Source organism: Hylaeus volcanicus, chromosome 4 (assembly GCF_026283585.1).
Source record: "Hylaeus volcanicus isolate JK05 chromosome 4, UHH_iyHylVolc1.0_haploid, whole genome shotgun sequence".
Classification (NCBI taxonomy): Eukaryota; Metazoa; Arthropoda; class Insecta; order Hymenoptera; family Colletidae; genus Hylaeus; species Hylaeus volcanicus.
The window spans coordinates 30469058-30492084 of NC_071979.1; the positions used below are offsets into that span (position 1 = coordinate 30469058).

The following is a 23027-nucleotide window of genomic DNA, read 5'->3' on the forward strand; positions in this document are numbered from 1 at the left end:
ATCGATTGGTGAGCTAATGACCTGATGACACGCCGATCACACGTGCTCTCGTTACATTTACAAAGCTCCTTCCTCTTATTCGAATTTGCTCGAATCGCTCGAATCGCTCGAATCGATCATCTTCCGAGCGGGTCCTCTTTGCGAAAACGCATAGTTATAAAGGGAGAAAAAGAAATGAAAAAAGGAACGTTCGTCAGAGATTACTTTTCGTCGCTTTCGTTCCACTGGCACTGGCGGATGATTACCGATGACTATCGAGCCCACGGTGCTGGTTTCCTGTGCTTTGCACTCTTTATGCTTCACCTTTTCTTCACGTTTCTTCAGTCTCCGGGCTAAACACCCCTGGATTTACTCCGGGTTTCCAATTCCATGCAGTCCTTGTCGTTTGGCTAACGGACAAAAAAACAATAGCGATCTCGACAGAGGAATCGCGACCATCGTTTTTCTTTTTTCTTTTTTCTTTTTTCTTTTTTCTTTTTTCTCTTTGCAATTTCTTTTGGAAACCATTCGCTGATTCTTTTGTTAATATCGCCGAGGGCAGAGCGCAGAGTTCGCGACTCATCGTTAAAAAAAAATAGGCCGTGCGTTTAGGTGTTGAAATCGTAGAAAGCGTAATTTGAGATAGGCGAAGAATACGAAAATTGTTGCCTTGTTGTCTACGCCCTAAAAATGTTAGTTTTCGCTCGTGAAACCGCTCGCGTTCGGTCCCCGAGTAAGGCTCTGTGCCGCGATGCTTGTAACGTATAAATATACGGTAATTGGACGAAACGCGTGCCTACAACGAAATATTTTAATTACCGCGTGGAGCGCGCGCAGCGTCGACTTTAAAGGGGCGTGTAATCGTTAAGAATACCGAGGGAAAAATGTCTGGAAAGCGGGATACAGCGACGGCATCGTTTCGCGTAATGATCCGCGTCGCGGATTCGCGGGAACAAAAAGCGAGCTGCGACGGCTCTTGGCCTAGATGCGAAGACAACCCCGAAAGAGGGTCGACTCGGTTCGTCTCGGCCTGAAATATCGACGAGAACCCGTTGATGACTCCGGACTATGGCGCGTCGCGTCCTAACCCTTTTAAATCATCGTTGCTATTCAATTTCAAATCCGAGCAAAATTTGACAAAAAATTATCGTTAAAGAAGAATTTCTTTTTAACGTCAAAAATTTAGATCACGCTCTACGTTTACGTCCAAACGATCCTCGCAACTCGTACGCAAGTACAAAACTAAAACTAAAAGAAAGATAATTTTCTCAAAGCGACCAAGTAATTTTCAAAATTCGATCGACAATTGTCTCGGTACGCGAAGTAGACCTTTAAGCGACTTTTAACTAGGTTCTAGTATATGTAATGGACAGAGAGAATCGATCGAGCGTTGAGCAAATAAGCTGTGTTTACGCGCGTGAATCAAGAAAAGTAAGTCGAACGCATTGTTTTACTATTGTACATTCTAGCGACACAATAGCAACCGAGCACCGTAAATTTCTATCGTTTTCGCTTAATCGCCAAACACTCGAACCATACAACTGATACAACTAAAACAACTGAACGAACTAGAGCAGATTCGTTTCCAACACAAGTCTATAGAAAGACAAAGAGAGAAACTAATAGAAGGAAAGTCTGACAAAGAGATATCGAAGAATAAAAACAGACGGAATAAGTGAGAGAGGGAGAAAAAGAATGTCGTCTCTGGCTCGGACTTCAAAGTACCTTTCCAGTTCGCGGAAACCAGTACCGCGGGAAACAGTGCAAATAGAAAGGACGAGATAGCGGACGGATAGCACGGAAAGAAAGAGAAAATGGCAGACGACACCGACGCCAACGACGGGACAGAAGTAGTATTAATTTCCTCGAGCCCGGAGCTCCTGGCACGTCATTCTCTGGCAGACAGCAGCAACGACGAATCCTTTTCGTTTCCCTTTGGCTCGACCTTCGGAGTCTACCTTCTCGATATCGTAAACAAACATCGCGCGCGCGCGCGCGCGCGCGCTGCTACTCACAGCTCTACACAACACGATTCTCGAATCTCGAAGCGAGCTAGCTACGCATAACGACCGTCCGCGTCCGTTCCGTTAATTGTCTAAGCGCGAAAATTTCAGAGTAGCTTAGCTAACGGAGTACCGAATCGTTCTCTTATTTTCTCGAAAACCTTGATCATCAGCGAGAGATTCGATTCTGCTCGTCGAACGAGTATCGAGTAACTAATAAAACTAAAAGAAGAAAGTAACCAAACCAAACGGGAGAGGAATGAATTTAATCGTAAATTACTCTGGAACGAAGCGTGTCGCGCACAATTTGTCTGGAACAGAGCTTGTCTCGGAGAGAAGTGGTGCGCGACAGAGATCGAATTAACCGAAAGGGAATCTTTCCAGAGATAACAAACGATACATCCAGAATGTAGACCCTGTACAGCGCAGAAAGTTTGCTGTTTGTCGTGTCGGTTGAACCAGACTTTCCGGCAGCGGAATAATCTTGGCTGGAAACTCGATACGACCCCGCAATGGTATATTAAACTACAAGTGAACAGTACGCTAACCATCGGGTTGATTTACAATGTTTGCTCTCCGGGGTAAACCGTTAGTTTCTCGTCGTCTATTATCGCGATAGTTTGTACCTACACCGAACCTAACCTAAATGAAGCAAGCGAATCTTGCCGCGAATCGAACCTACGAACAAGCTCGAACGTTCCTCGAGCTATCGCCGTATTATCTATCGATGTATCCAACTTATTAATTCGATCGTTACTCGTCCAACGTTAACGGGCACGGTTCGGTAACAAAACAAATGTAAGTGAGAAAGATCGATCGAGTCTACAATTGTTCTATCGTTTGTTGTACAGGAGCCGTAGGTGGCGAAGGTGGAGACGAAGATGACAAGGAGAAGGAAGAGGAGGCCGAGAGAGAAAGGCAAGAAGCTATCAGGGAGGCTGAAGAACGAAGGAAGGAGAAACATCGTAAAATGGAGGAGGAACGGGAGAAGATGCGACAAGAAATCAGGGACAAGGTAGGAGACAATTAAACGCAAAGTAACCTAATTTTTGGCTAATTTTAGGCTATCCTTCGCGTTTTAGTCAGACTTTCAAACTCTCTGGGCCTGGAACAAATAAATCGAAAATGCCAAAAGACGAAGAAATTCGGGCAAACGAGAAGGTGGTGTTTCGTTTAGAAAACAAGTCTTTCCTTTATTTATCATACAAATGTACATATAAACGTATAAACGCAGCGTATATCAAGTGGGTCCTGGGAGCTGGTGAAACGCTCGAAAATTTCAAAGCTTTTTCGTTTCCCTTGAAAAGAGCCCGATCGAATGAATATTTCTGGAAAAGATTCATCCTTGAGCAAACTCCTCATAGATACCGATTTACGAGCTTTCCGTTAACTTCGAGTCGGTTACTCCGCGAAACTTTGTCGAAACTTGAAATCGTCCTGGACCAAATGACCGTCTCTCGTAACTAGAAATCTTCAATTACGAGCTGCGCTCTATACTATCTCCGAAATCTGTCGAATTCTGCTCTGAATTCCGCGAGAAAGCACGCGTTTCAACCAATACCAGAGAATTACGAGTTCCACTATTCTCGGTCTTTAGGATGTCTTTTCACGCCACCTGGGAAAGGAACAGTTGGCTTTGTTTGCCAATGGATTCGACGCATATTGCCGTAGCTCCGAATCAAACTTATCGTTAGCTAACTGTAGCTACTGCTGGTTCGCGTCGGCGACAATTTCTTCCTCTCTTCGCGAGCATTAACCACTCCCTTCTATTCCACGATTACGTTGAAAAATTCCGACCCCTGAAAACTCTCTTGAATATATCACCGATTTCTTCATATTAAATTAATATCGTCGACTGCCTCGTACACTTGTTCGCGGACAAATGTAATATTTTATCATCACTTACCTCCACGTTCCCTTCCTCGAAAGCTCTCTCGTTACCGTCGCGCGTCGCGAGGGTACGATTGCCGCCACCACCACTACCACCACCACCACTACCACCACCACCACCACCACCATCGGCATCGCCATCACCATCGCCATCACCATCACCATCACCGGAAGCGCCAAAGATTATCGCGTAAGGCGTGATGTTCTCCGTCAACCGCGATAAATCTTCTCCCTGCTATTCCAGTGGTCTTTTCCGTTCCGACCTTTCTCTCGAACACGATGAAAAATGAGCGCGCCCAGATTATTATTGCTTCCGAGGACTATTAATTAACGCCACGTGTCACGGGTCCGAGTGCCGACCAGCGATCGTATATTTTTATCGCATGACGATTCCATTGTATTATAATTCGCAGCGTCGGCGTCGACGCGCGGCGTCGATAGGAAACAAGGTAATCATCTAACGAAACTGATTTCATAATTCGAACTCGCGAAACACGCTCGCTCTCGTGTTTTGTCGACTGCAATCACGCTTATTAGTCCCTACCGACCGATGATACGTAACCGTTTAATCAACGGAAACCATTGTTCGCGAAGCTGTTTTCGATTTCGTAATCGTTTCCGAATAATAACGCTAACGACTAATCCTCGGTGCGCGATTATTTTCACACGCCACGAGCCACGAGCTACGAGCCACGCGCTCCACTCTGTAAACTTTGACGAGTGCCCAAGAGAATTTCGATCGCGAACAATGAGCGATAATGGCGGGCTCGTTCCGCATCAGCATTGCCGGCGCGAAAAATAGCGTTCATTTGCCTGCTCTGCCGCTATTTCGTCCGTTACTTTGAAAGCCGGCTCGCGATTAATGCGTTTATTTTCGGAAATGCTTCGCTTGATTCAACCGTCGCATCGACTGCTTCCTACTCGTTGAAAAACATACGCTCTCCGATATTTGCAAATGGAGGAAACAAACCAGCAGGGGGTAATAGATGTAATCACATTGACCGTTCTGGGGTGCGATGGTTCGCCGTACGTGTTTTGTACAAAAGATGAAGTACGTTTCCAATTCACAAATCGAATTAAACTCGAATTAACGTTTCTTTCTTTCGAGAAAACACCGATATGTTCATCGTAGACTCACGTTGCCAAGAAAAAACTGTTGGAAACGTTTGTAACTATTGGCGTATTCAACTGCTGCGAAACGCGCGCCAAAGCTGGCCATTGTTCGGTCAGTTCCGTCATGCCAGGACAAATTCGATCTTTCTCTTTTTCCGTGAGACCGAAAGTACACGGAATTCCGCAAACACTCGGAAATATTGTATCATTTAAACCTAAACCCTATCTCTTGTCGCGTAAGGATCGCTATTGTAATAATAACATCGAGGTCCCCAAATGTCGAGAATTAATGATCAATCGTTCGTCATTTTATTTAGCAATTTTACGCATCGAGTCGAAACGCAAAGGGATAGCGATCCAACCAAAAGACCTAGACGGTATTCGTTAGAAAATGGTCGCGCACCGGACCAGCCGATGTTTCAAAAGTTTTCCAACGCGTTCGATTTACCGCGAAACAAGCGATGGAATGAGAAAAAGTCGAACAAAGGGTGAAGAGATGGAAAAGGACAAACAGATGTGACGCGGGATCGTACCATTGTCAATCCTGATGTATTGTCCTGTCAGGGCATAGTCAGCGGTGTTGACATGGCCCAGATGGAATCGAGGACTCTTGCGGAATAATCGAGAAAAATACGCGTCCCGATATGCATTGTGCGTACTAAACGAATAACTCTCGAATCGGAGCAGTGTCGTCGCACGATTAATTCTTTTGGCATCGCATTTGTTCGTCGAGCGTTTAAAAAATTTCACGCTCTGTCGTTTTTCGACCATACGAAAAAATGTCTGCGATGCCGCGTACGCGTTATTTTTTGCTAAGTTTTATCGTACCGCTGGCGCCGCGCCGCGCCGCGCCGCACCGTGAAACATTTGCATCGAGGATCGTTCGATCGGAGTTAACGAAAATTTATACTCGTTACTCGATCGAATCAGGCACCGATATCCCTTACGAAACTTACTCGCATCTCAGATACTTGCAGAATCTCCCTCTTGTACTTTTCTGACCGTAACGAGCAGACAACTCCGGATGTAATAACATCGGTGATCCCCACGAGAATAAAAATTTATTCTTAAGCGAAAGCTATCCCGCAAGAAGCTTTTCTTTGGTAATCGCGACGGTACCGCAAGGGTCAACGAAAATCCGATTACGAGTCCTGGCTAATGATCGTCGAGAAGAGATTTCGTTATACGTCTCCTAGAAAATGTTCCGTCGGTACTCGTGCCTTCTCCATCTCCGAGAATATCTTGCGCGAGACAATTAAAAATAGCCAATCGTCTTGTTCTCCGATCGAAACAGTCGACCATTGTTACTCTTCGTTTAGTCCGAGACAATTAATCGCGTCGCGAGCAATCTCGGAACTGAGAACTTGAGTAAGTCGTAGTAATAAGTAGAAATATAAAGATAACGGGTAGGTTTGCGAATATAAAATAGAAATTTCAAATGTAATTAAAAACAAGGCTATTGCGCGTGTCGCATACCGTGCGCACACTTGACCGAGAAAAATCCTCTCGTCCCGCGTTTCGTTTCTCTCCTCTCCGTCGCTTAACACCATCGATTAATTAAAAAATCATCCAGATGCTGGCAGCGGGCCAACATCCGTTTGTCCCGTTGGCGTTGGCGTTGGCGTTGGCGTTGCCGCGAGATTAGACAATGGAGACGAGACAACCTACGCACCGAGCGACGCCATTCGATGTAACGTACCGCTCCGATGGATTCTTCTAATTAAATATCTCCTAGCTACCTTGGGAAATGTCCGATAATGGCAAAGTAATAACTTGAATCTATTTAATCAACTACTCGATGAAAAATTTCACGTTTCCGGAAAAGGGTGAATTATTAAATTTCCAGTGGCCTTCGACGTATTAACTTTTTATACACCTTTTATTCGAAACAACGTCGACGGAGCTTCCCGAATATTCCCTCGAGCATCGATCGATAACAATTTCCAAACAGCGAGCAGCGTTATCGCGAGGCAAACTTGGGAGGAATCCTGTTAATTTTCGAGGAAAGCCATTTAAACTCATTCCGTAACAATGATACAGACAAAGTTAGCCAACTGTTTCGGTGTCTGTATTCGGAGGTAACCGCTGATGCTCGTAAATTGCAATACCGTTATACAAACAATACGATCGAAGCAACGCGCTGCACCGGCATGTCCATGCCGAAATAATATTTTACAATCCGTACGCGTATATGCGTGCGTATAAATTCTCATCGACGTTCAACGTTCAACGTTTCAATCTAAATAGGTCAAAGACTGGATCTGGATACCATTCCTCCGTTTAACCGACACATGCGAAATAGAGCGGTTGCGTCCCAGTTTTAGCTATACGAATCGATAAAAGCTAAAAGACCGCTTTAGATGGTAAAACAGATGATTCGATCGCGTTTACACCGTCCTAGAAATGTTTGTTTGCTATTTTTTTGTACGCGTCATCGACTCGCTCCATCGTCGAAACCGCTGTTTCTTTTCGCCTCCCGAAGATTCAACCTCCCGCGCTCGGTGCTACCCGATTCGGTTCAATTTTCCAACCACGCCACCGACCGATATTTTCACGAATAATCTTGCAAGTCTTGGCAAGAGAAAATATAAGCGAACATCGTGCGAAGGAAATATCGGAAATGGAGAGTCCCTGTCACCGAAATCGAGGACCTAACCGAACGACCATACCATACATGCGGCAAGAAACGGACAGCATGAAATAGGAGACTACCCATATGGAACAGGAATTCTAACGTGATACGCTAAAATTTATCGTCGCGAACGCTCCGAGCGGTTTATCACGATTCTTTGGCAGTATTATCGGGGAAAAAACGTTTGCGTCACTCTCTTTATCTATCTATCTATCTCTTGTAAGCGATCGATACGGTATAGCTTGAGTATTCGTTAATGTCACGCACGATTCACTGGTAAAAAGTTGACGCGTGTCGCGTTAAACGCTGATTTCTGTAAAACGTCTCGAGCAGCCGACGAACCGAAAAATATTAAGTATGACGTAACCATTGAACGAGTCGAGTACTTTGGACAAGTCTTGGTCGATTGGCTAGAGCTCGAGATGCGATCGCGGAAACCGAGGTCGCCGCTTTTCCTCGATCGATCTAACATCGCACGGTTTTCGATTCGGAGAGAAAATGTTGGCTCGTGCCATCTCCGGCACTTTGTTCCACCGCGACGTTACCTTCCTGCTCTTCCCGAGAAATTGCCCAAGGAACGACATTATTGCACGTTGTCGTGACCAATCCCCATCGACGTTGCTATCCTAGCGACTCTGTATTTTATCATGTACATTCTCGAGTCTCCGAGAACCAGATGTTCCTTCTATCTACTCTCCGCGAGGAACCGATGCTTCTGTGCTCCTGTAGTCGTGCTCGTAGTGCTCATAGTTCGGTGAACTTTAAAAAACGACGTGACGCACGAGAATTCTTTGCGGTCGCCATCGGCGTCGTTTTCTTCCAACAGCCACTAGACGAAGCGAATGCTAGAAAACCGTCTCAACGTTCTTCCGCGTTTTTTCGATCGTACCTTGACGTATGTCGTCGTAAAATTCAAATAGGCTCGTACCTATATTGCGTGAGTTCGATATAAAAGAAATAACGCGTTCGACTATCGACACGTAACCCGTCAACATTCTCGATATCCGAAAGCCGGTTGCCTTTCTCCGTCAGAGATCCATGGGAATATGGGCGGGAGCCTGAAACAGACAAAGAACAAACGAGAAAAGTGTAAAATAGACTGAAGGGAAACGGACAAGTTTCCAATTTCACAAATTCATGACCCGCGGAAACTGCGATGTCTCTACGGTAGACTGACTGGCTGACTGACTGACTGACTGACTGACTGACTGACTGACTGATGTCGATAAAACAGCATGGAAATACTGAGAAACGAAAGGTGGAGGTGGCCGCCAACCATGGAATCGACACAACGGAAAGTCAAGGATACGTAGCTCGTTTTTAAATCACCTGCCAGACGAGTAACTCCAACTTTCTTGTTCGAATCGGGGCTATCTCACGCTTAAACGTCGTTCGATAGTTTGAATACGCGTCAGGCTAATTAGCTTTCCACGGTGATAATTAAAATCCGTCGTCCGATCGATATTGCGTTTAGCACGAGTAGCGTCTCGAAGTGGATAGCGTCAAAGTCGACGACAACGCGAAGGAAAAAGAAGACGAAGACGAAGACGAAGAAGAAGGAAAAGATGAAAGTATCGACAACAGGATAGACAACGAACGATTCGAAACGATCAACAGAGGTCAGCGGGCTATCCTAAAGGAAGAGAAGAAGAAACGAAAGTCCAACTACCGCAACCGTCGCGTCGCGGTCGTAAGCTCGCAAAACAACCGAAGGGAGAAGATTGAACTTAACTGGGGTCAAATTGACTCTAGTAGGGAGTCCCTGCATTCAATATGGCGACTTCCTAATAGAGTCAGGCTGACTCCTTTTAAGACGTTCACCGGACCATCGGGAGAATACTCAAGAATACGTCCTCTCAACGGAATTACCAATTAATCTTGTTTTAAACGTTAGGCGAGTCGTGTAAGCAAGAACCCAGAAACGTACGACCGATGTCGCGCTTCGATCAAATTCACAATTAAGTTGTTCGCTCGTACTACAAACGCGATTCCGATTTAACAACGACTCACCGTTTATATATACGTATATACCTACCAATACTCTGTCGTCAAAGATTACAACGAACATCGATTATATGAATTCGCGCTTCGTCGAACGCGTCGACCGAAATTGAACATTTTAATGCTAATTCAGTCACGTACGCCCAATTAGAAAATTAATCCATGTAATTGGTGTATCCAAATTAATTGAATTTCTTTAATTGCACCGAACCGATATTAATCGAATATTGTGAACGGGTAAAGCAGCCAACAGTCTACCGTCGATTCGAAATAGTAGTATTTTTTCGTTGCGAGCTACCAATAAAAAAGTCAAACGGTCATTCTGTTGGGGGAAAAAAGAGACTCGTGAAAAAGGTTGTTACGGGTGAACGCATCGTCCACCTCCTTCTTTGTTTAACTTTAATTTCCACACGATGAAAATTGCACGCCAAAAATATTTGCTGATCGTCAAAAATAATCGTGATTCGATGAAACTGAACTGAAGTCGAACACGATACGACGCCGACGTCCGTTTTGTTCGAAACTTTTTGAAACGTTAAATCGCAACGAAAAGACGATCCAGGATACAAAAATGAACAAAGACGATCGAGTCTCGAAAAGAAGCTAGTCGATAAATACAACAAAAAGAACAAAATTAAACGACGAAAAAAAACAACTTATCCATGAATACGGAACAACGCAAGATTCGAAAGCAAGGATTTCATTCGTATTCGATAACGATAATATTTTTCAATGCGGACACAATTTTCTTCCCATTTTCATTCTGGCATTTACGAATAACCCACGTTTGCTGCTTTACGCGGCCAGCGATGCTTTCGCGGAGTCAGCCGATAATTGAGCCGATTGCAAGCGACGAGGAAACTATGCGAATACTAAATAATAGCGTAACAGGATAGTCGAAAAATATCAACGCACGACGTTTACGTTGCATCGGCGACTATTAAAAAAGTAGCGTCGTTAAAAGTCCTTAACTTGTCGAATAACTCCAGCTCGAGAAACGAATAAAGAAACGATATTTTATGTGTCGAAACGGTCTCGCCAAAAATGTCGCAGTGCGACGTGGTTTGCAGATGCGACGCGTCGACTGGGCCGCGCGTGCACGTGTCATCCGTACATTTACATATACGTAAACGCACACCCACACGCGCTTAACACCGTAAAATGCGAAAAAGTGTTTGAAGATTTCTCGGGGCGAACGAGTTGCGCGCGAATGCGTTGCAATTATGCACCTCTCGTGTATGTCCGCTAGCCATAACTGCTCAACTTCTGGAACTAAACAACGCACGACCGACGACGCCGACGCCGACGCCGACGACGGGACGATAATTAAAAAAACGTTGTAGGTACGCGTGAATGCGTCGCGATCACGCGCACGCTGCATTATATCGCAGCGGAGCGTTACGCGTGTCGAGAAGCATTAGTTAGCGTCAGGATCAGTGCATCACATTTGACATCGTTGGGATGTACGGGCCTCGTTTATCCTCTCGCTATCTGTCTCCTTCACTCGCGGCTCAACCGCACCGTATTGCATCGCGCTATCGCTCACACCCGTTGCGACGCGTGCCACGCTAATGGAACAGAATACCGGAGAAACAAAGAGAAACTTTGTTTCTTTCTCTCTTTCCCTGTTATCGATAATTCGCTTCAATTGTAAATATATAAATCTCGCAATGTAACTTTAACGTTGTCGTAATTTTACTTTGTAATGTCCACTTTAAGCATTAAACGGATTACCGTTTTGCCGAAAAACGTCTCTTTTGTACTTTTGTCCGCGTAAATTGATGAAATTGGTCATTGCGAGACACGCGAGGACAGCTATACATAGGTCGCGGCGTCCTTTGGAAATATCCAAACCGAGTAAACAATTGACGCGAAACTCCAACGACCTCCGAAAGTTTACACTGGTAATTTTTCGCGACAGAGACTACCAAATCGAGGGTAGAGAATGGAAGAGACTAGTCTGGTCTCTCGTATGGTGGGTGAACAAACAGGAGGACGCGACGGCGACGCACGGGTATCGGAACAAAACGCGAAATACCGTTGCAAAAAGAAAAACGAAACGATAACAACGAAATACGAGGAAGGGCTTTGCGGGACAGAGAATCGGTATCGGTAGGTATAGCGTTTGCATTTGTAGAGGTATGGCCGTGATACGCGGTGTACGGCCGCACTCTGTAGGCGGTTACAATGCCACAGGATGGAAGCAGCACTCGTACAACCGATCACGTGTCGAGCTTGTACCGCAATCGGGCTCATTGTCTCGCGACAAGAGTGCCGAGGGTACAAAGCATCGGAGGTACCCGGTGCGTGTAGTTGCCTCGGCCTCGTAAGCGTAAGCGTGTGCACCGCGGCGCGGACGACCGTCATTGCGGCTCGATGCGACTAGACCTAGAGAATCTAGCGTAAATAGAGAACACTGGGCTCGCGTGTACGCCGCGCCCTCGCCAATTACCTACCGATTTCGTGTTTCAGATCCTGAAAATGATCGGACGGATTCGATGATACGATTTCCGAGCTACAGATACCTCGATTACTGCCTAGTAATTGCGCGTTGTTGTTCCGGACGATCAATCGTTTCGATTTTAAGCCGATTCCGCGAAAATAGCTGCAACTATCGAGCAAAAAATATTAAACGCGAGAGAACGCGAATGAAAAGACAATTTCCACGACGATTACACGTTAGACGTAGTAACGAGTAACTTGGCGAACCCGATCATGGATGGAGTAATTAATCTTTCGGGAGGGTATCGCACGCGTATGTATACCAGCTTACAGAAATTCGTGGCAAACGAGGGGAAATGGTCAGTTTGGCGCTATCCCTCTCCTCCATCTCAGCCCGTTTCCGGGTTTCGCAAACTAAAGCGCTTGGCGGTTGCGCGACACAAGTGCGCAGAATCATTATACTTTTGACGGCTGACCGCACAACGGACCGAGAGATCTAACGTAGACTATGTTAACCTACTTACTTACCAGCTTGTATCGTACGAATTTTTATGAAATAACAATGGTCCGTGGATGGACGTGGTTACCCATCTTTATTCGGAGCGGAAGTTCGAGCAGTTCCGTCGTCGCACGTCGCACGTCCCGCGTCTCGCGAGCAACGGCATAACGATTCTGCGCTCCTACACGTGTCGCGCAGCCGCCATTCTCCCTAGGATGCAAAACCAATTCCTCGAAAGAAAATAACAAGGTGAAAGAGTAAGCGTAAGCGTTAAATTCTACAAGTACGACGAGTCGATAAAGAAGCAATTTATCCAGTAAGATTCCAGATTTTTCATAAGGAAGGAATCTTATTTATCGAGCACCGCATCGCGAATTCTTTGTTCTTTATGTAGGTCTCTCTTACTAACATCGTTTTCGTTATACTATTGCAGTATAACATAAAAAAACGGGAAGAAGTACAGGAACTGACCCAGGAAGAACCAAATCCTTTGATGCGTAAGAAAAAAACGCCAGAAGAGTTGGCCGCGGAAGCTGAAGCGGAAGACGAGGATGAGATTACCAGTACGTATATACGCTTTGCTTTATTTCCCTTAAACTAGAATTAGTTGTTGTACAATCGAGAAACGATGGCACGCGTAACTGATACAAAAATTAACGCGTTTAAATAATAATCGTTGAAACTTTGACACGCCATAGATATTTCTCGCGAAAATAAGCAAGGCACATTTGCGTTTGTTTGTTCCAGAATTCAGGAACACGATAGACACTCATATACAAGAGATCAAAGAAGCAGTGGAAGCTAGATGCGACCTTCAATAAGTCGGCCTGCACCTTCAAAGCGGTCGGTAAGAAGAGTGGCATCATGTGTTGCCAGGGCCGCATCCGCCTCTCAGCCTTTACGATATCACGAGGAAGGGAACGAGTGAGACTCGACGCGTTAAACAAGCTAATGGGAGAAACAACGATACGAAAAACTAGCAACCTCGTCGCCACCGCCGCCGCCGCCGCCGCCGACACCGCCGCCGCCGACACCGACGCCGACGACGACGCATCGTGGTCGTCGTCGTCGTCGTCGTCGTCGTTGTCGTTGTCGTTATCGTTATCGTTGCGTTGCTCGAGCGTAAATCGATTCAAGATTCCGATTGATCAATCGTCGCTTAAACTCTAAACGAAAGCGACGACACTCGAGACACCGCAAGAAACACCCTTCGTCATCGTTGGTCTCGATAATCGAACAGTCGATCTCGTTGAGGGTTTTCTACAGTGTACAGAGAATGATCTCGAGGAACGAACTCGTCGTTCGGAAAAGCCGAAAAATAAATCGATATCGACGACGAACAAAAGTACGGAGAAGCTAGCGTGGCTGTCGGGAGAAGAGCTGGCGTGGGCGTCGTCGTCGTCGTCGTCGTCGTCGTTGTTCATATCGAGAACGGATCCACGGTGCTGAATTAGAGAATTCATGGTCGATAGGGTTTTATTAGTTGACCGAACGAGTCTTGAAAGAGTGACGAACGAAAAGCCGAGCACGCAAAACATCAGCCTGTATATCGAAATTGAACAACATTGGAAAACCAAGAGAAACTTGCGAGTCAGAAACTTCAATGACACGATCGGACGACTTTGCAAACTTCAAGCTTCGTAATTCCGGTCCTCGGAGATACCCGATCGAAGCGAATGAAAAAGGATCGTGAGAAACCGAGTACCGTCTCGAATTTTAAGACGTTTAAGAGTTCGTTGACGAAACAAACCGAATGTGAATACACGAATCAGGAAAGATTCGAACCAAAGGTTTAACAAACGAACACACATGGAGAACGTTTAGGAAAAATGGACGACGATCGACGAAAGCAAATGCAACCAGATCAGATACAACAACGACCGATGTCCGGCAGAAAACGAAACGGCGAACGAAACGAGACCACGAATACTACGGGCATGCAATAATTTTGTTTGCACCGTAACTACAATTCGGGAAAAAAGAAGAACGAGATCGAGTCTTTTCGAATATCGTACGAACGCCATGAAATTGGTGAAACGCGAGCAGTCAAAGGGCGCGTGCATCGTAATATATACAGATATATAAGTATAGAAAAAAAAGGCGTGAAAAAAGATAGTAACTAAGTTTTTAGCCAATTTTCGAATAGCGGTAAAATGAGAAAAAAAAGAAACTACCGATAGCAGAGTTACGTAGTCGCTAGTTCGTTCGACGACTGTTTAATAACAAAGAGATAAGACGGGGGAGTCATTAATATTATCATTGCAGTTATTACTTATTCACATAGTTTATTACTACGGTCATTGTTCTTATTATTGTTATCATTGAATGTTTGTATTTAGAAAAGAAAAAGAAAACAAGGTAGTTATAACAAGGATCGAGGGCCAGGAGAAACTAGCGTCAAGAGACTGAGAGGCAATAGGAAAAAAAACGGCCACAGTTTGGCCAATAAAGAGAACGAGATACCGGAAGAATAAAAATAACCGGCGGCCCTTGCTCTCCCTTCCGTCCAAAAATTTGAATTTTTTTCCTCAGACGTAGCTCGACCGCGATATAGCGAGACGCGTAACACCTGAGCATTTCTTAGAAACACTTTAGTTAGGGTACGTTAATAAAAAGCGAACAAGAATTATACGTCTACGAGAAAAAAAAATATCGACGAAAGAAAAACATGTTACTCGACACTATCGTGCGCGTCGTTAGAAAAATAAACTCAACGACCAGATCGAACAGAACTGATTTTCGCGTTTAAATCCAAAAATAAGATAAACAAAATGCCTTTCTTTCACGTTTATACGATGCGTTTCTATCGAGTGTTATAATTATACAAGTAGGTTAATCGGATTAGCGAACGGAAAAAAAAAGAAACAAAAAAAAACAACGTACTTACGCGTTTGTTCGTGAACGATAGTTTGGAAAGGACAAGGTCTACGGAACTTGTACGGTTCGATCGGTTCTTGCGAAAGAACTTTCAGGTGTTACCAATGGACACGATCGAGCGATATATATACATATATATATATATATATCCTTTCTTGGAACGATCCACCGGTTTCGCCGTGTTTGTTCGCCGATGGTGGTCAAAACAGTTTGGCGTGAACGAGGGTGGACGGGATGGACAGAGCATCGACTGCCGGCAAACAACGCAAGCTTTATACATATAAGAAAAGAAGAAAAGAAGTAAGAAATCTAAAAGAAGATGGCAAGTAATAATTTGATCGGACAATAGCGTTTCGTTGAAAACGTTTTCACGCCCTTGATACGTAACATGTACGTTTCGAAGAGACTGATTGTGAGAACAATTCCTTGATAATAAATAAAAAAACGTGCGCGGTGGTATCGATCCGATTTGGTATACGTATAAAGCGAAATGAATCTGCGATGGACGCGGAAGGCATAAACCTGTTTTTTTATACAAACAAGAGGAAGGTACGAATTGATAAGAAACGATACGATCCTTTTTTGTTCGATATCGTTCCTCGTTCCTCGTTCTCGATAGTGATCTATTCTTATATCTTCTCGACCATCATCGAACCTTCGCGAATCTCTTTCGAACGATTCAGAGCTTTTAAGGTAACGGCTATACTCTCCGATTTCTTTGTCACACTTGAGATTTTCTTAACACGCGTTCCGCACATCATACTCGACTATTCGGAATATTCATCGACGGCTTATCCTGCCAGTTCCGAAACAAGATGATCGCGACACGAAAGAAAAATAAAACGAAGAATAACTTTGAAAAGCTCTCTCGTTACTTCGAGTTAACTAAATTACGTGAGTATCGCGACCCGATTCGCATAAAATACAACCGAAAAATGAAACGTCGGAAGGCCTTTTATCCAGTAAACGTTTCGCTGTGCCGACGCTCTACAGACGCATGTCAGCTTTCTATGTGTCTCTCTTCTTGTTTCTCAATTTTCTCTTGTCGATTTGCGCGATTCCGCAAGGAACGCTACACGGTGAACCGCATTGTCTAAATTCGACGACGAATTCATCACATGTTGCCATCTGAAATCTCGCACAATTGACGAAACGATATAGTTACTCGATACCGTTAAACGTTTCCCAACCCCAAACTATGCAACGTTTCGCTATTTTCTCGTATAAACCCAGACCACCTCGACCATAATTATCTCTGAACGAACAACCACGAGGACCGTTCGAGAGACCATGGATTATTTCTCGGCCATCGGATACTCTCTAGGAGACCGGGAGAACGGGAGAACCAACTTGTATGTACGTTCCTAGAGGAAATTCGAAGAAAAGCTTCTTTCAGTTTCCCAGACTTTTCACTTTCGACAATTCGTTTTCTCCATCCCACTCGTACAACCGACGCCGTAAAATATCTCTCGGTGGCTGTATGTACATAGAAAACAAACCAAAAACTTTTACAACGTCTCGAGTCCTCGACTTTATATCCCTGAAACTTTCAACCAAGACTCGATCGATCGCAGACACTTGGTTTTATGCCGTTGAATAACCTTTATTTTTACTTTAATCGTACGTTTACTTTCTCTATCGTTCCCATAATAGAGAAAGAACATGGAACGTTGATCGAGAAAACGTTGCAGTTCTAAAACTATTTCGATATTTGTGTGTTTCTTTGCGGAGTTTCACAACCCTGCAAAATAACGAGCAAATAATTTATGAATAGCGCGTCTCTCTCTCTCTCTCTCTCTCTCTCTCTCTCTCTCTCTCTCATCATACCCTAACTTACTCTATTACTCTCTGAACGATACTTGAAAAGTATCACCACCCTTACAACTCAACTATACCCTTCCTTCCTTATCCAGCGTTCCATACTAATCCAATCCAATCCAATCTAAGAAATTTCCTCAAAAATTTAGCTTCTCCTGTACAATCTAATCGATACACACTTCAAGTCAATTACTGAATAATTAACCCAAAGATATGAATATATACATATACATATACAGAGGGTGTGGCAGGACGGGCGGTAGAACCGAGAAGACGCTGATTCTACGTGTAAAAGTAAAGAAAACAAAGAAAAAAGGATGAAATTTTAGCGTAATAAGCCAAGATTTGTAGACAATTGAGTTCAAGTTGTGTCGCAAACAAATACATTCGACTATATCCGAGCTATACTTATTTACAATTTCACCAATTTATATTTACATTATCGAGGAAATTGGTAAAAGCAATGTTTTCCTGGACGCATCCCCTACTCGGTTGTATCACCCGTCCAGATACACCTTGTATATACGAGTACACGTTATATATATATATAAATATTGATCCTAGTGAGAATACAAACTCGTACATTTTTGTTTCTTGTCAAGTTTTCGATATAAATATAAACGTATACATAACTTGTAACGAAGCGCGAGTGCAAGAGTTGGTGAATAGATGCTTCGAAGGAACGTTGAAAATTCAAACGATCGGATACAGGTGTCATTTTCGAAAGCGATTTCTCTCTCACTGTTGCTACTAATAGAAGGAAAGCGTCCGACTCGACATCAAACTATTCCGTCAACTTCGAACTTCGACCACGTAACTATCTAGCAGGCAGCTTACTACTTTCTCTCGTCTTTTGATCGTAGCAACTTTCTCTCTTTCGATATCCCTGTTCGGTGTGATCCTATGCTCGATGTTGTCTATTTAAAATCACCAGTTACTTAATCGACGCACGTATATGCGTGCTAAAAGGATAAAATGCAAGAAAAAAAAAAACTAAGAAATACTTTGCTATCGTCCCTACTATTATCGATGATTAATGTCATGTGTCGTTGTTGCTTCTCGATGCGATCAGCATGAATATTGGTCGTCGCGTTGTCTAGTCGATGTTAACGTTACCACGCGAATAGTCCGATTTCGTTTCTTTTCTCTTACGTTTCATATCGTAACGTATGAGCGCTACACGCAAATTCTAGCTTCGCGTACCTTTGCTACCTCTATACGTCCATCGAAACGTCGTTAACGACCGGCGCGGTTTACCACAGTTTCTTTGCTGCGAGTTCTTGTAAAAACCAACGAATCGTTCGGTTCGGTTCGGTTTCATTCGATTAAACATCATTTTCACGGCGAATTATTTAACGCAAGGTTGATAATTCGTCGAATTTGGGTAAGCAGGCCAATCGCCGACGATTTTTCATTGCCACGAGCACAAGAAAAACCATCGATCTATCCGCGAATAGTCACGAGTACGCGTGCAAAACTAAACAGATATCTTTCGAGGCAGGCGATGCGATGCGATGCGATACAATGCGACGATAAATAAATCGTCTCTTTAAAACAGCTAATTGGAAATTCCGCAGCGAGGAGAAATGAGAATGTTTCGATTCGTTGAAAATCGACGAGCGTCGATCGCGTAAATACTCTCGAGACTCGATACTATCTCTTGTTGGAGGTAACGTGTGCGATCCGTCTGTCCTCGAGCTCCTTAATTCTCTGTTTAAAACATAGTCCAACTTGGACCTTTGCACAAGCGTCTCAAGTTAAAGGATTCTAGGCGACTTATCGCGCTATTCCTTCGCTTCCTTTCCCTAAAGCCACCCTAAGCCTGTACACGGCACGTGGCAAGTGATACAAACAAATATACTTAAATCTACTTAATTCGTGTTTCATAGACTTTAATCCGGGGGGATTAAAAACGTAAGAAAAGAAATTGAAAAAAAAAATTAAGAGAATTGAAAAAAATATATCGCGACACGTGTCTCGTTTCGAGGAGTCGTCGAAGAAATTGCCGTAAAGAAAAGAATCGAGTAAAGGGATTCCCTCTCGACGTTAAAATCTCGGTCAATTTACTCGAATTACGAATGCGAATGGCGATCGTTTTATTTGTGATCACTCGGCTCGAAAACGGTACAAGTACAACAACTGACTCGTCGTCGCAACGAGACACGCGTCCACGTATCGTATATAAAGAGTATTTACCGGACCTTGCTTAGGTATTTAATTATCGGAGACGAGCACTTAAAGAGACAAAAAATACGCGAATAATATAACCGCGTTAGTTACGAAATGCGCCGAAACGTTAAGATTTAACGACAGAGACGTAACGTTTTCTTCTCCGTGTACATAATCTCGCGTATTACCCGGAATCCCGCGTGTAACGTAAGAAAAAATTGGGAAAATATGAAATCGCGAAATGTAATCGTATTTCCCAGAGCCTCGAAGAACCTTTGCCTCCCGAGTGTGTTCAATTTTAATTTGACTCTATCAAAGAGTGGTTGGTTAATCGACTGGAAGGCTGGAATACGGCACGGCACGGTACGCAACAGTTCTTCGAGCATCCAGAAAAGGGAGGCTATACCGGGGTCGTGGTGATTCGTTAAAGGAGAAAACCGACTCGACTTATTCAGAGACAACGACACAACGCATTATAAAGTAATAATTGGTAACTTAACGTTACAAATCGACATACCGTTGTTAATACTCTGTTAGGGTTCGCGGCCGATGATCTGGACGACGATCGTGTTGCACGATGCGCGCGTTCTCGATGCACGTAGATACATATGTACAAACTAAACGCGTACACGCGTATCGTGCGAGACAACAAAACAGATTAGACGTTAAGCGAGTGAACGGCCGGTTAAACGAAACATTTAACAAAAACAAAAAGAGGACAAAAATGGTAAATGTAAACGCAGTAAAATCACAATGTTAAGTAAGTAGACGTTAGCTTTGTATACAAGAGAGTGCCGAGAAAAAACAAGACAATTAAGGGGAAAAGAAAGGAGGAGCTTCGATACGATTGGCGAGAGTTCCGAAACCGAATGAAACACGAGTAACGGTTCCATCAGCAGCTGCCATTCGGCGAGATAAACATCTTTTCGAGCGGACTTGTGCGATTTTTTGGATTTAAACGGTTTCGCGAATACATTTCGCTGTCGCTCGAACCACCCTACCTTTATACACGTATGATATTTTTATTTCTCGCTTCGATTTCAAACTTGTCTTCTTTTCAAGAAATTTCATATTCCTTCGATTTACCATGGGAATTCCATCCTGGATTTGCTCCAGTTTGATGAAATGTTTTCAAATAATATAAATACATTCCAGAAATATTATGAAATTACAACGGTAACACGTCTCGTTGTAGCGTAAAATTGCAACGAATGTTACTCGCAGTTGTTTTGTTCTTTCTGGGAAAATTCGGACGACAGTGTGATCATCGCGTTACGAGTTACGAGTTACGAGTTACGATTTCACAAGGTGCTGCTTGGACCTTATAGTTGTACCGTGCCCGGTATCTTTGCGAATTCGTTCAACCGAGAAGCAATATTCTAGATGCCTATAATTTATTACTATTGTACGTTGTACGTGTCTTTTACGACAAACAAGACAAGAGAGAAAAATTAGAAACACGTATAAACACCCACACATCAAACATTATATACCTATTTAAGAACCAAACCGAAACCGAAACCGAAACCGAAACCGAAACCGAAACCGACACCGACACTTGACAAGTACACACTACAAACGAAACATCGACGCGATACTTTTCGGCGTTTCTTCTGACGGTTATTAAAAAAAGCTACGGCTTTGCGTTCGATGCTGTACGCGTGAGCATCGTTCGCGCGTCGATTTCCATGTGATTTTCTATCTCGATGTTCAAAGACACGACGCGTGCTGCAAGCAACGACCAATTATTCTAATCGTTACCAATTAGGATTTCGCAAAAGCCGAAATATCTTGCGAAAGATTCGAAATACAAGGAAACGGTATAAAACGAAGTAAAAAGACGACGACGTTTGTTAACAAAAAATGGAGTTTGGACGTAACGAAAATTGCAAGGAAAAAGGAAAGACGTAGGCGATCTTTCGAATTCCCAAAAATCGCACGAAGCTTGCTCGACGGATACAGAAAGTAAATTTTTTTTAGGAAACGGATGACACCAAAAGAGAGAAGAACAAATCTCTTGTGCGAAGTAGCGCGCGTAGTGGCTAAGTAACCGGAACACGAATGTGTTTGTTGTTAAGCGTAATATAGTATGTAGCATTTGAAGAGATGATACAAGTAACGTCAGACGGATCGATAACAACAATAATGATGATGATGATGATGATGATGATGATGATGATGATGATGATGATTATGATGACGATACTATATTGTTGTTAGATTATGTATAATGTATATATACATATTTATATGCGCGCGTATATACACGTACGTACACACTCGTACACACGCATCCATAGATTGATATAAAAATGAAATAACCTAAATGTTATCCAACCACTTGTTTACACTTACACGAACATAAACACACACGACGCAACAAAAATTTAACCATTTATTTAGCAAAGAAAACGGCAATTGTGCTAACGAGTATCTTTCGGTAATCGTTCAGATGAAATATCGTTTTTGTTTAAAAATGTTAACTTTAGCGTAACGATGTCGAACACGGTAACGATCGATATCGTAACGTGACGAAATTCGAATTGTTCGTATGGTTTGCTCTTGTCGAGTATGTAACGCTGATACACCTGCAAATACAAAATACAATTTTACACACAGGTAACGAATACGACACGATACGACACGACACGACACGACACGACACGACACGACACGACACGACACGACACGACACGACACAACACAAAACGACATATGATTTTCGTAGCTGTGCCCGTCAATAGACCAAGACAAACCCATCACTGGGCATGCTCTTGATTCTTGGGAACGCGTAAAAAATGCATAGAGTTCTTCTTTCTTTATTCGTCGCTCCTCTCGACACTTGAAACGACGAAAACGCGAGTCGCGTTTTCAGACGATTTTCATCGACGAAGAAACGCGAATATTTTGAAATTCGTCGTTCGAAGCGTCAAGAGGATGGAAAGGAGTGGCGATCGACATGACACGGATTCATAGATCGAACGAAACGATAACGAAGCTGGGACGAACTCGAAAGAAGAAAATGCGAATGAGAAGAATAATCGAGCTTTCCTCTTTTTACGTTGTACGTCGTACATTGTACGAAGGATTCGCGATGTTTTTTTGGGGCTTTCACAGCGGGAGAAAAGTTACAACACCACAACAACAAAAATATCGAAGAAAAGGCGAAAAATAAAAAGAAAAAATAAAGGACGATTTTTAGGGGCACGCCTCGTCGTTATAGCTCTTAATACCGATAGTAATATTACGAGTAATAATAAACAAAAGTGAATTAACCAGAATATGCGTTTATGTTATTTAGTTCTAAAAATTGGAAAAAATGTAATAAAAGTCAATCGTGTTACCAATTCGATCGCCTACTAATTTCTTATTCCGTTCTTTCCCAACTACCTTTCATCGCGTCGCACGACGTAATAAATGTTTATCGATTCGACGATTTTACGTTGACATCGGTAAGGTTGAACGTTTCAACGATTCCGATTCGTTCATTTTGCTGTGCGTGCAAATTCCTACCTACGCAACCAACCATTTCACAATTTTCGTCAACGAGTGTCGAACGCTTTGTTCGTTCAACAATCGCCTCTCAGTACGAAAAAAACCTTTC

At 43.4% G+C, this 23027-nt stretch overlaps 1 protein-coding gene across 2 annotated transcripts in view; it reads left to right on the top strand.

Annotated features, from left to right (window-relative positions):
• Nucleotides 1-22770, top strand: part of LOC128875918 (complexin) — a 132124-nt gene extending 109354 nt beyond the window's left edge. For both annotated transcript variants that reach the window (XM_054121942.1, XM_054121943.1), the window contains 3 exons: nt 2834-2997; nt 12993-13122; nt 13307-22770. In XM_054121942.1, coding sequence (XP_053977917.1) covers nt 2834-2997; nt 12993-13122; nt 13307-13380 — 368 coding nt within the window. In that variant the 3' untranslated portion in view covers nt 13381-22770. The remainder of the gene's footprint in view (nt 1-2833; nt 2998-12992; nt 13123-13306) is intronic.
• The last annotated feature ends 257 nt before the right edge of the window (nt 22771-23027 follow it).